This window comes from Strigops habroptila, chromosome 10, assembly GCF_004027225.2.
Source record: "Strigops habroptila isolate Jane chromosome 10, bStrHab1.2.pri, whole genome shotgun sequence".
Taxonomy (NCBI): Eukaryota; Metazoa; Chordata; class Aves; order Psittaciformes; family Psittacidae; genus Strigops; species Strigops habroptila.
The window spans coordinates 18,594,039-18,608,738 of NC_046359.1; the positions used below are offsets into that span (position 1 = coordinate 18,594,039).

General features: G+C 38.2%; 1 protein-coding gene across 7 annotated transcripts in view; it reads right to left on the minus strand.

Annotated features, from left to right (window-relative positions):
• Positions 1-6,624: 6,624 nt before the first annotated feature.
• Positions 6,625-14,700, minus strand: part of PLD5 (phospholipase D family member 5) — a 175,053-nt gene continuing 166,977 nt past the window's right edge. For 5 of the 7 annotated variants that reach the window (XM_030499799.1, XM_030499805.1, XM_030499806.1 and 2 more), the window contains one exon: positions 6,625-14,345. In XM_030499799.1, coding sequence (XP_030355659.1) covers positions 14,110-14,345 — 236 coding nt within the window. In that variant the 3' untranslated portion in view covers positions 6,625-14,109. The remainder of the gene's footprint in view (positions 14,346-14,700) is intronic. The other 2 variants (XM_030499804.1, XM_030499801.1) reach the window with 2 other exon arrangements.

The following is a 14,700-nucleotide window of genomic DNA, read 5'->3' on the forward strand; positions in this document are numbered from 1 at the left end:
CTGTCAAGTGTTGTACTGTGGAACAGTGTGGGTCAAAGCCTGGCCAGGCATTGCTTACTTCTTTGTGACCTGTGCAGTCAGAAGCCGTCTTTCTGGTAAAACATAAATCAGCCCTCGCAAAAGCACATACTACGGAGAGCAGTGGTTATCTTGGGAGTTTCTGCTTTCTCTCATCTCCTGTCAGTCTTCACATTTTCTGTTTAAGTGTTATCTGCTGCTTACTGTTCTCATTTACAAACTACAGGGAACATGAGTTTCTCTCAATAGAGCTAATTACTTAGCAGTAGACCTGGTTAGAAGTTTTTTAGATGGAAGTTGGAGGGAAATTTGTGTTCTTTTGTTTAGGACTCTTGTAGTCTTAAGAGAATGTGAAAGCAACAGAAAATCCCAGTGACTGTACCAGTCTCCCAGGAAATGAGAAATCCAGGGTAGTGCCTGCTTTCCCAGATTCCAACTAGGATCTTAATTTGAGTCTACTAGGAAAGAGGGTTATGTTGCAGAAGTCATAGCGGTCTGGATAAGTAATGGCTGTTGATCATTTTTGTTAGGAGAATTGGGAATTGCAGCCTTCTGCTAAGGAAAAGGCTGCCTACTCGAAATAGAGATTAGTGTAATAAGCTGGGGACACCTTAGAATTTATTTACAGGATCCTCCAAATAACATAATGCTTATCTCAAGTATTGAAATGTTTGGAGTCAGCTTCCTTGCTGTTTTTTTTGTCAGTCCCTGGTTTGTGTTTTTTCTGTAGTCTGTGTAGCCCACGCTTTGGTGGAAAGCAGATAAGGCTGTTACACAGCACTGATTTCCGTAGCCAACATTTTTCCACCTCTGTGTGTGTATCCCTTCTGTCCTTCATGGTAGACTGCTTTGTCTGCAACAGCAGCTCTGTGGGAAGGGTTTTTCCGTCCAAAGCATCAGGGTCTTTAGGCAGAGATTTGTTAGTATTGTCGTTATTTCTTATTTTTTATTATTATTATTGTCGTTATTGTAACTCAGTTATTGGGACATTTGAGGGGACTTGGGCTGTTACGTTACATATCTTTTCCCTTTTGTACGTTAAGCTTTCAAAGCCCGTACTGCAGTTCAGATCAGGTGGGAGGCTTTAAACCTTACTTCATATTGAGTTAGAAGAGCAAATAAAATTCTGGGCTGTAAATGCATACATTAGCTTAGGCTGTGCTATCATTTACAGCTATATCCAGAGCAAACTACTTGGGGATTGAGGAAAAAAAGCCAGAGGTGGGGCACTGGAACTGAAAACGTGAGCGGGAGACAGACACATGCTCTGAGGTGGAACATGCCAACAAGCCTCTGTATTCTCTAATAATCAGAGGTGGTCATAAACATGAAGGGAGAAGAAACTGCTCTTCCTTTTAAATCATTCTATGCAAATGCCCAAATATTATTCTATGCAGTATTTTTACACTTCATTTGTCCTGCCTGTGTCAAAAGTCAGTTCAGCCACATGTGGTTTTGTAGGTTAGGAATTGTTCTGTACAAGATTATTACTTGTTAACGTAGAAACTGTATCACTGCTGTGTTACAGAAGCAGCTACTTCAGATGAATTGTATAGTGTACAAGAAATAAATCAGAAGACTCTAAGCCATGTGACTTTCTCCTTTATTGGTATCAGCTGATAAGCTGAGCTACTGAGGTAACTTACTGCAGCATCTTGGAATCACAGGATCCTAGAATCATTTGGAAGGGACCTTTTAAAGATCATTTAGACCATCCCCTTGTCATTGGCAGGGACATGCTTCACTAGGTTGCTCAAAGACCTGTCCTTGAACACTTGGCCACCACAGCTTCTCTGGGCAGCCTTTTCCAGTGTCTTGCTGTCCTTGTCATAAATTCTTTTGATGTAGTCCAGGTTACAGTTAGCTTTCTGGGCTGCAAGAGCAAGTTGCCAGTTAATGCCCAGTTTTTCATCGACCAGTATCCCCAAGTCCTTCTTGGCAGGGCTACGTGATCCATTTGTTCTTCAGCTTGTTGTGATCTTGCGGATTCCCCCAACGCAGGTGCAGAGCCTTGCACTTAGCTTTGTTGAACTCTGAGGTTTGCATGGGCCCTCTTCTCAAGCGTGTCATGTCCATCTGGATGGCATCCCTCCCCACTAGCAAATCACCTGCACCTCATCAAACTTCAAACTTGCGGAGGTGCGCTCAATCACATTGTCTGTGTTGTTGATGAAAGTGCCAAATAGTACTGGTTCCAGTACAGACCCCTGTGTGACATTGCTTATTACTGGTTTCCACTTGCACATGGACTTGAGCTGTAACTCTTCGGACAGGACCACCCAGCAATTCCTTATTCATCTCACAGTCATCCATCAAACCTGCATCTTTACAGTTTAGTGGCAAGAATGTTGTGGAGGACTATATCAAGGGCCTTACAGAAGTCCAAGCAGATGATGTCTGTAGTTCTTTCCTGTCCACTTATGCAGTCACTCCATTGTAGAAGGCCACTGAATTAGTCAGGCTTCATGTGCTTCAATTTTATTACCTCAATTCATGTGCCTCAATTTTATTACTTTGGGGTTGAAGTGCTGAGCGAGGCTTTATGGCCTTCATTTTAGCAGAGCTCAGATTAGGCAGTTTTTAATTATTTATTCTAGAATTTAACAGACACTGGTAAGCTCTTTGTCTTCTATTTTCCCTTAGTTTGTGTGTTTGTGTTTTTGTTTTGTTTTGTTTTGTGTTTTTTTTTTTTACTCCTAGTATTACAAGATCTACTTTGATAAATACTGTTTTCTCTGGTCTGAATAATAGGACAGTGTTTCCAGTTCCAGTTGGACCTGGTCTGTCAAGGGAGAATTGAAAATTCAGAGATGGATCCAGTCCCCTGCTGAGTTCAAGTGTTCACAGGTAAACTGTATCCTAGAGAATATTGTGCTTTTGTCTGACACCAAGACTTGCTGTTAAGGTTCAGACTTGGAGTGTGATAATTTTAGGGGTGTTAATAGTTGCATCTAAACAGCAAAAGAAGCCAGGAGTAATTCCTTGGCTGTACACCTAAGCGACATGGTGTGACTGACATCCAAGTGCCCTACCTGTCCTTCTCTTCTTTCCCCACAGGGTAGTTGTGGCGAGACTGCATTGAAGACAGCTGCTAAGTCATCTTGCCCTGTAATGCTGCAGCTGGGCACTGCCTGGGAGAGTCCTAGTCGTTGTGGGCCAATGTGAAGGACAGCTACGGTAACAACTTAGATGATACTAGGTACTGTTCAAGCTTGTACCATGCCCCTGTCTTATTTACAAATGTAGTCAAAAGACTACTTTATAGCCTGAGAGTCTGTTTAATGTTCATGCAGAATCGATATAGTCTGAGTGATAGAGACTGATGTGCCTGAAAGTGGGATTTATGCTTAATGTGCCTGAAGCCTGAAACGGGGATGCAGATGATCTGTTGTGTTCCAATAGTTGTGAAGTTGACTAGATGCTCACAGTCACTAAGTGCCAGTGCTGCTCAGACTCAGCAGAGCCTTCGTTGGAGGCACCAGGCAGTCTCCCTATATTGCTGCGTACACCTTCGGTATGTGTATGTACGGAAGACTGAGAATTAGGGGCTCGTGGCACGTGAGAATTCAGTGCTCATGGCAACAAACACTGATGGAGACAGACAAGAAAGAATAACAAAAGCATTATGTACTGAAACAAGATTCTTTTATTTCAGTGCAGTACAAAGAAATAGGAGTTACTTTGCTTTGAATGAAAGTACTGAAACTAAAAGATGAAGCAGATGAAGATACATTCGTGTAGTACTAGGAATCCTTGGATATCAAAGCAGTGAAAAATGATAGCTATGATGCTGCAGCATTAATAAATAAAAATAAATATTTACATAGGTTTAATGCATTTCTTCCTTAATTTAGTGTTACATTACTGTTAACTTAGTTTCCAGCAGTGTAAGATAGCACTGACAATGCTGTCTTAGTCATCAGTCTTTCACCCAGTGGTTACCCTGTGTTTAAAATGCACTAGTGCAGCAGCAACACTCTGTACCAAGCCACCTCTCCAAAACCTCCCCAAAACCAAAGTCAACCTCAATTCTGTTAACCTTGAACTTTGGTTATGGATAGTAACACTGTAAACAGTGGGCCCAGTTCACAATCAAATAACATGAACTCATTGTATTAAGTATGAGAAAGTATTGTTTAAAGGGGAAGAAGATAGCTACATTGTCATCCTGCAGCACCAAACACAACAGCTGCTCGGTTTTGAACTTCTTTAATTAGAGCACTATTTTTCAGCTTGAATCAGGATAGGTCGTCTGTTTTCCTAGTAAATGCAGATGAGTTACGTTTTCAAAGATGTCAAATCATACAGACATTGTGGTTTGCAGTAGAGTCAATAGCCCCATTTACAGACTCAGGGTTTTGGTTGGTTTTGTTTTGTTTTTTACTTACATAAACATTAATTACACAGGTAGTCCTGTGAACCAAGCCCACTGTCTAAAGAAAGCACATTTCTTGCCATATTGAAAGTCTTTATGTAAGAACATGTTTTTATAATGGATTTGAATAGCTGCACTGTATGTTACTAAAATCATGTGTCTTCCTGCTTGTACTTTGTACCAACACAAAAAATGGATAAACATGCAGGAAAATGTAGCATCATATAGAAAATAATGTGTAAAAAAACATTCAGTATCTTATATTAAAGCATTTACACTGCATAGGCATTCATATAAGGATATAGTATAATAAAACTCATTAAATATACAAGCATGCAGCAGTTACCTTATATTCACAGTTCTAGAAATGACCACACATTGATTTCCTCAAATATAAATTGGATTATCCAAAATAGATTTTGCAGCCACTCTCCTTTGCAGTGGCAAACTATGTTCTTGTGTGCATTGCAGATACTGACCTATATAACAGGCCTAAGCTATGCTGCTGTATGGTATGCATCTGTGATAAATACTGTGGTTTGAAATAGGAAGGATAATGAGAAGTTATCCATACTTCCCATAGCAGAACTTGGAGACTACACAGTGCTTGAGTTGAACAAAATATATAAGCATATTTATTGTAATTCTCCTTAGAGAGTAACACTGCCACCTTGCCACATATCTAGCTACTGCATAAGCTGGCCATGCAGTTTTCAAAATAAGTTTAGACAGATTATTTTTCTATTTGATATTTTATTCCATTAGAAGAGGTATAGTAGTAAACTTAAATAGTACGTATCTTTTTTGCTCTGCAAACTTTACAAAGAACTCCTGCTACTTCTCAGTTGTGTAGGGAACACAATGCAGTGCCAGCGGCACACTCCGAGATTGAAAATACGTTTGCAGAGAGGTCTTCTTTCTTCTTTTGAAGAAAGTGGTGTTGGGTACAGTGGTGAGCTTGGACCACTTTAACTGTCACAAGATGACAGTACCCAGCTTAGACGCCCTCTGTGGCTGAATACCACCCGGAGGGTAAAGTTGAGGTCATGTGGCTTGAAGTTGTCTGTGGTTCTGAGTTGCTTGTTATTGCCTAGCTTGGCAGGTTAACCTGGTGTGTGACTCCAGGACAACAGCAAGCAAAATACCTGGAGGCAAGGTGTGTGTTAGTTGTGCAAGGTTTGCAAAACTGGACTCTAGATCCCAACATAGGTTTTGGATATGCCCTGGTGAAATCAGATTGAGGAGTATGACTTAAAACCCTTTCCCTGTCTAGGTATTTTTCCAGTAGCGTCTGCATTCTGCTTTTGTCCTGACTCCCCTCATCTTTGTACATTGTAATTTGTGTGTCTTTAAACAACACATGCATGTACTTCTTCTGAGCACTTCAGGTAAAGCTAGTGGAAGTAACCTTGTAGGATGTTACAGCACCAACGATGCAAGTTGCAGGGATTCATCCCTGTGTACAAAGCAGCAAGGGATTCAGAAACAGCATGTAGGAAATAGCTTGAGAAGGAAAAAGACAAGAGACAGAAGGGGAGATAGAGAAAACATTTGCCAATGAAAAAGTGGAGTGAGGAAAGGGAAGAGAGAATTGGGGCAGTGGTTGCTGTTCTCTCTGGGTTTTTTTAAAAAAGAAGAAAGTATAATCCTCTCTGGAATGTTCAGTTCAGAGAGAAACGTTGCCCTTTGTTTTAAAAAAAGTGAGCTTTGGCACACATGTAATGTGGGAACGAAAAGGCGAGTATAGATGGCTTTGGGTACGTGCTATCAGAAATGGTTACACTGATGTATTTCTGTGCTGTGGGCCAGGTGTAGTTCATTATTCCAAGTTACTTTATGGGGGCATATTCCTATGTTCTGGTAAATGGTATGTGGCCCTTTCTAGAAAGAGCTGTACTATTTTCTGTCAATAGGACAGCAGTGGAGCAAGTCATTGTACTAGAGATGTTGCAAGCTCTTCTGGCACAGATGCTCATTTTTCTTTTGAGGATGTGTCTCCATACATGTGTGTGTGGGGAGCCTCAGCTCTGGGTTTGGAATCTGATACAAGGCTATTTGGAATCCGAGATGGATGGGGGCATCTGAGTGCTTTTATTCTATCAACTGGCACTTGGAAAATGGGCTTAAAGGTTGTTTTAGTTGGCTTGCTTGCTTGCTGCCACAGATGTTGCTTTCCTGTCTTTCTCCACATTTGTTCACTGTGATCTCTGTGTTGACATCTGAAGACATAAATGCTGTGAGAAGTGATTTTTCTTTTTTTTTTTTTTTTTTTTTTTTAAATGATTATTTGGCAGTAGGTTCTCTATAAATACAGAACCCCATTTTTTTTGCCTGCCTTTTAGGCTGTATACATGGACATAAGACTTTGAATGCTGAAACCTTTGTACCATGTATCAAAGCTAGTGGTTCACAGCAGTTTAGATGTGGGGACTGTCCACAAACTTAACAGTGTTTTGGTTTATAAATTTCAACTTCATTAACCTGAGGCACTGCACTGGCCTCTCATTCTTTTTCCAATTCCTTTTTAATTAACGTTGGCAAAAATGAGAGTGTGTTCTGGTTTTGGTCCTGATTTCTTATGCATTTTAGTATTTGTACTAGGTTCTTTGGGTCCTTCACTGAATCTTTCATTCTTTCCCCAGGGAAAATTGTTATAATCTCGTTTGGAAATGTCTTTGAAGAATCTGGAGCTTGTTAAAAGCAGATGTCACAGCTGTCTTGAGTATAGTGAGACAGAGGAAAAGGAGCTGTCCTGAGAAACCTGACAGTTTGCCACAAAGAAGTTGGTGCTAAGTTCTGAGCCTTGAGTTCCCACAGGTATGTCAGCTGTGCACCACCTTTTGAGAATTAATAAAGAAGTTGGATGCGTAAGATCTTTGCTTTTCATTTTGAAACTTTATCAGCTCTATTTCTAGTAGCAACCTGGGCTATTCCTTGAAAAGAGGAGACAGTGACTTCTCCATTTTTACCTGCCTCTTTCACACCACTTAGAAAGTGAAGAAATTGATGTGGTTCCTAAAGATAAGGGGTATTTGACCTCTCACCTTTTCACGCTAAAGTTAGCTGCACATTTTAGTCATTACGCATCTGGTTGTATGGTAAAGAGTGGTTTACACAAGACTAAAATGAAGCCACCAGAAGAACCTCTACTTCATTTAAAGTTTGCCAGACATTCTCACCACCCTTCTTTTTCTTCCAGATTTTGCACATGTGTTTCTCCAGGTGAGGAACTATATGAGGACCATGGAATTATGTGTTTGACCTCCTTTATTATGCTTTCTCTAATATCACATTAGGTGGGGGATCTCTCAAAGGACAAAAGCGTGCTGAGCAGCCAGCAGTTTTCAGAAGCAGCAGATAACTAAAAATATTTTGTTTTCTTTACTTGGCAGGCAGTGACAAGTGAAAACCTCCACTGGCTGTCTGAAGAAGCAGGAGACAGTGAGAGGACAAGTGAGAGCAGAACAGTCCTGTGACATTTAGAAAGAAACAGCTGTCACTTCCAGAAGCCTCCTGCTTTTCTGTCAAATTTCAAAAACAACATTGAATACAGGTACAGTGTCATTTGAAAAACTACGAAAAAGGAATAATGATGTGGAGTAATTTTATACTGGGCAAATCTACTTGAAAACATTTATTAGCAAGTCAGTCAATAAAACGTTGTTCCACACACTTCAATTTGAAGAGCTGGTCAGTTTGTTACATGCTCTCTTGCTTAGACAGTGCCTTTAATCTTTAGTGTAAAGATTCTTTCCCAATTAAAATCCCCATTAAATCCCTCAAAGTTATGTTTGAAAATAATTGCAGCTCCTAAGTAATTTATGAACTTTATATAATAGCACAGGGGGAGGGCAGAATTTTTTTATTTTATTTGTGTGATTACTTTGTCAAATTTGATTGCCTGATACTTTTGCTTAGTTTTCACCAATTTATTAGGAGTTCAGAATGGTATCTACCTGATTTGACTGTATATTGAGAGAACATATGCAAATGCTGTATGTGGTGTGAAATTTACAGGCGTGTGCTATGTTGTAAATCCTTACTTATATAACACTAGAAAGTGCTAATGTACAAGGAAGAGCCCCATTTCAAATGCTGCTTTACTTCTCAGTATCTGCTACATAGAAATTGATGGGCTTTTATTCATGCTGATTTCTTTCTCTTAAGTTTGTAGTTGTCAAAGGTTCTCTCCCCATTCTGAAAACAATCATGGGAGTTCACTTCTATAAAGAAAAGCAAGGTGAATGCATAAGAAATACAGGCTTTTCCAGGCAGAGAAACAAAATGAGAATGTAGCCCAGAGCTTTTAGGCCAGCACCCAGTCCATTAACTCAGTCTAATTCAGGTTGGTTTGCCTCTGTAGCTATTTTTGCCCCTTCCTCTCTACCCTTACTATGTTTTATACTGTTACAGGAGGGGTGAATATTACTATGTGAGATGCTTTTCCCCCAGATGCTCACTCAACACTGTCGTGATACATGTAGTTTGTATTATTATTCATGTTTGTCACCATGCAATGTAAAAGAGCACAGAACAATCCTCTGGAATGCTACAATTGTCAGCCATTTTATTATATTATGTTCTATTCTGTAGCCTGAATCAGCCATCAACCTTATTTCTCTTCTTAAAGGGAAAACTGCCATGTTCATTTTACAGGACTAAAAAGATTTATTAAAAGATCTTCCTGTAAAACTGCAATGTAGAATTTGTTGTGAACAAAAGACCCGATGCCATTGATTATAGCAGAGTAATTCACAGTAGTGTGATTTTTGTCCTGTGTGTATTTTGAATTTTATGGAAAACCTAACCTTAGTGTGTTAATGCAGTTGTAGCATATGAATATGGAATAGAAATGTGTTTTCATGAAAACCCACTTTAAGTTACTGCGTTGAACCTGCTCAGTGCAGCTGGATTCTTCAGTCGGATTCTCTGTAAATGCCTGATCTCAAGATTATTCAAACATACAATTCTCACAGACATTTTCTTTGAAGCCCATGCAGGGCTAATCCAAACAGGAGGTGCAATAGAAAGCTCCACTGTATTATAAGACTGGAGTTCATCTACTGCCTTCAGCATCAGAGTGTAAAGTATGAGTTCTTTTCTTGTCTAAACTATTTTGAATGAGGTTTCTTTTACATGCTAGTCTGGCAAGCTTCTAAGGCATTTGTGCAAAGTGATGATGCAAGAGCAACCTGATTCAACACTGAGAAATTCATAAATAACATCCAGCAGTAATTTAAGTCAAAAACTACAGCTAAGAAAAATAATTGCCCTACAGTATCAGTTGAGCTACTATACTCTGCAGTGTTACAAGTGGAATATGTTTACTGGTGCCTTCAACTCAGGAGGTATCGTGAATTGTAAATACACCAAGGATTCATTCTGGTTTTTGTTTTTTTTTTTACATAGTCTGAATTGGATTAACAGTGATTAAAAAAAAAATATATTAATATATATGTAGAGAAGGGATAAGAGTGGAATTAAAACACAATGCCAAAAATCACTATCTGGAAACATACTATACATGTAGTCAGTATTTTTGTATTAAAATGAGGAGTTAATTTTGAAGTCCAAAATGGTTTTAAGATAACTTAGCACACTCTATAAGGCCATTCTCAGGAGTCAAGCACATGATACTCAAGATGGGGATATTTATAAAGTATTTCAGTTTGAAGAACTGGAATAGCCAGCTGATGTCTTTACTATCTCGATGAGAAAGTAAAGAAGAGAAATCGGACAAAAATCTGTTCCTCTTAGTGTACAGCTATAGCTGTTGTGCCATGGCACATAATCCATGCTTTTCTGGCCTTGGGAGAGAAGGTGAGAGTAGTTGTAGATACTAGTTCATGATTCAGGCAGAAAAAAGTGGTAGCCAGCCCAAAGCAACTTGAGAGTTAACATGCAAGAATTGTAAAGTAACCACTGCATGATTTTTGGACTTACTTCATCCTCTGCCTACAGGAATTTCTGTGGTTATGCTTTTGGTATCAGCCAGGTGTTGGGGAAATGCAGATTTTATTTATTTTCACACCTTGACAGGACAGAATAAATCAACTGTGTTGTGGATTAGTTGATAATGAAGACAGGAGTACTTTGTGAAATTCAGTTGTAGAACTGGGCTTGGATAAAAATGTTCAAATTTAGATGTGCTTGTGGTTTGGACCAACATCTCACATTCAGTTTTTGTCTTTTTGTGACTCTAGTTTTTGTTACTAACCTGTAAACATCACAATATGTAGTCTCACAAAGGTCACTGTATGCCTCAACACTAGATACATCTTTAGCAGGACTTCATGTGAGGAGCAGTTAAACAAAAGTTTGTATGAATAAGGCACTAGTAAATGTTTGCAGCAAACAACAATTACAGTCTGTATTCTTTAAGAATAAAGCCATTCTGTTTAGGAAATTGACTTTAATATGACAGAGATACCAATGCCAGTTAGAAGGGGGTTAGAGAAAGTGCATCTTCTGGATTATGCACGTGAGGTCTGTGAGAAACCACTGAATGCAAATTCCTAAGTTTAGAAATAGCCCATGCAACGGTGGTACTCAGGAGAGTTAAAGCAAGAGGAAACTGGTCTAGATTCTGATCCGTGCCAAACCCATGTGCAAGGACTGTAATGGATTTGCTCCAGATTTATTTACAATGGTAAAAGGATCTGAAGCCAAAATTGAGGCTGCTACAGCAAATTTAGTCAAACAGTAACAGTGCTAACCCAAAACAAATAATTGAGTATAATCCCCTTAAACAACTTCAAAAAAGAATCTGATATTTTTTTAATTATTTCCTACTTGTTGAAGTCCAAGGATGCACTTTGTCTTTTGGCTAAGGTAACAGACCAAAGCCTTCTGTACTACTTTGGAGCTGCTGCCATTCTAAACAGTTAGTAAAATATGTGAAACTTGAGTCTGCCAGTCTGTATGTAGGATGGCTGACTGCTATTTCACATCAAGAGTTGCTTAAAAAAAAAAACCCCAAAACTTTTCTGTTCATAAAACCTCAACAAACTGCACTTTTAAAATGTGTTTTCACATATCATTGCTTTTGGGGGTGTCGTTGAAGCACCAGTATTTGTTTAGAAGGCCAGTAAGAATACACTTGTAAACTAATGGATCTGGTTAACATTCATGATTGTATTTCCCTAGCATCTGTCCAGTAAAACTACTACATCTGATCCATTCATTTGATATACTAAATGGAAGGTCAGTTGTAACTTCAGTCTGATTTCATCACTAAATCCTGCTTTGTAAACAGACGGTTTAGCTTCATCATCTGACAAGAGTTCTGTTCCGCTCAGATCTTCCATTATTACCTCCATATTACAAGATGTCTTAAAACACTTAACAGATTTCTAGTATCCATAATGCAAGAGGGAAAAAATACACTGAATCATGCCTGTATGTTGCTGCCATCAGGTGCTAGAATTAACAGTGCTGGACAGTGGGGGTTTTCTTGTTTGCTTGGGGTGTTTTTGTATCTTATGTAAGGACCAAGTATTAAGTAAGTTTATATCAAGCTTTAAGATCACCCATGCCTGGGGATATTAGAAGCTTTATAAATAACTGGCTTCTAAAGATGTGGTGTGTTTTTGTTTGTTTGATTTGGTATTCTTTAACTTTGACTCAAGACTAAATTCATTGGTGGTATAACTTGGTTGAAATTTTCACCAGAATTCAATATGGATTAATACTTGTTACTTAAACAAAACAGAAAACCCCCACCAAGTAAATTAAGTGCTGGGGATTGCTCTCCCATACTTGTTGTACATATTCTAAATTATATACAGAAAGAAGAAAATACAGAAATCATTCTTCACAAAGATCTTCCCTTCTTATATGAATGTCAAGAGTATATGCTTTTCTGTGGGGGGGGAGGTAATAAACAGCATGTGTGTATCTGAGTATTAGAAAACGCTACTGAGCAGTAGAGCTGTGCAGAATCTGTTCTGTAAAAGTTGACAACTTTAATTTTTATGTAACTATTTTCAGTAAGATGATGTAAATCTTGGCAACTGCAAAAGAAATAATCATTCTTTGTCAAAAGTGTGCCTTTTGCGATCATAACTGGTTTTGTGGTGTGTCTCTAGCTGGCTATTTGAAGTTGTGCCTGTGTTACCGCATTAGAATTTCCTAAGCTGTGCTTCCTTTAAAATAAATTTGAACTTTCTGTGACCTTGTAAATGAAACCGGTGTTATGAAAGTCACGGTTTTTAACTTGTTTTTAAGATTAAAGTAGTACCTTGGGATATGGTTGTTTTCCTTATCTTTCTTCTGCTTTCAAACTGTGCCTTCAGTAACATACAGCCAGGTGAGAAAAGTCTGCATTTTGGGGAAAGTTCTGTGAATATTTTAAAACCTGCAGAACAGTTTGCTTTCATGGCTGTATTTCTTCAACAGAAGCAGAGGGATAGTAATGAAACGTTTTTATTATGAAACGAAGTTCTTTCTTACAGCTCTGACTAGAGAAAAAAATCATTGTCAAACATGTAATGCAATTTTTTTTTTTCCTTTTAAAAAAGAGCAAATTTACACTTTTCATGGAAGAGGTGCTTCTTGGTACAACTGAGTTATGTTTGTAGAGGCACGCTGTTAACACCAACTGAAACTGTGGCCTAAATAAGGTATCACATTTGTTTGTGCTCATGGATGACACCTGTATGGATGACAGTTGATCAAGAAATGCCATTTCATGATTATTTTTTTTAAAATAAAAGTTAGGAGGTGTAAAATCAAACAAAATGACATTTAACAACAATTATTGCATGATTTTGCATAAGCCTTGACCATTCTAAAAAGCAGTATTTGATTTTTGTATCATATTTTATGTATTATGCATAATGTGATAATGAGTCATCACACAACTGCTGACTCTCAGGTGATAAATATTTAACTTGGGGAAGAAATTTTCTTGAGATTACAAAAGAAATCAGTCCTAAGTCTTTTAATATTATCCTATTAATACTATTAATCGAGAAATTTTGTTAGATGAAACATGTTGAAAGGAATCCATATTACAATGATTAAAAAAATCCATATATCTGAGAGGCTTTAGAATTATGATGAATTTGATGAGACCAACCCCAATCCCTCAAACCTTCTCATACATTTAGGAGATGAATGAATTACCAGTCGTGTAACTCCCATGTGTTTTAAGGCTAGTTCGAAGACATGGAGGAGTGATACTCAAACTAAATGCTCGAAAAAGGAAGTATTTGCGTGACTGGCTATTTATTTAAAGGGAGTGATTTGTATGGGTGAAAGTTGGCTTATTCCCATATCTTTTCTAATACAGTAAACCTACCATCTACTTGAACATCAATAATAACTAATCTGAGAATTCTGCCATTTCATAGCATGAATCTTGGTTTTGCCTCACGGTTCATTCTAGCCAGGTTGGCAATTAGGGAAAGTCCTAAAACTGAAACAGAAAAATTGACACATGCTGTTAAATCAAACCACGGAACCTTAAAATTAATGTGGAAGCAGAAATGACATTCAGTGTCAGAAGTTACAAACTTGAAAATCTTAAATAATTCAATATAGAGAATATAGTTTAGACAGTTTTTGTATAAGTAAGTGTGCTTTTTCCTAAAAACACCCCCCCAACCAAACTTTTTTTTTTTGCTTTTTAAGTCTTTTGTCTGTAAATATGAAAGAAAGAGGGTTATACCCCAGCATCATTCTTCATCGCCATACTATACAGTAAAATAGTCTTTCTAGTTCACATTGCTCATGGCAGTCTTATTTGATGTTGCTTTATTAAGTTTGTGATTAAAGCAGTTTGGGATTTTTGTTGGTTGTAAACTTTTGGCATAATGTGAATACCAGTCCCTTTCAAAAACAGCCTTGAGTTGCTTAATGATGCTTGTGCTGTTCCCCGCGTCTGCTTGGTTGATAACAAGGCCAGCTCCAGCATTCTGCGTAAAAGCATTGCCTACCCAATCAAAATTACCTACAAGTAAAGGCAGGAATATACAATAAGTTTCTGACATTAAAAAGAAAACAAGTGATCTCCCCAAAGGCAATCCAGCATGATACAGCATAATTTGTCCTGGTGCCTACCTGGGCAGAGGCAGAAGTAAGTTTTCTGTACTTGCGGGAAAGAAAAAACTCCATTATGTACCAGTGTGCAGTGCAGAGCGTTTCTGGAAGTTTAACAGCTCTAATCCTTCATAAGTGAAAACAGGTTCTTTGATGTATTCAGAACTAACTTACTTGCTCTTCCTTTTGCATATATTGTATTATTACACCATCTACTTTCCTTATCAGCCTTTTCAGTGCCAAGAATGACTTTTTTTTTCTGTATA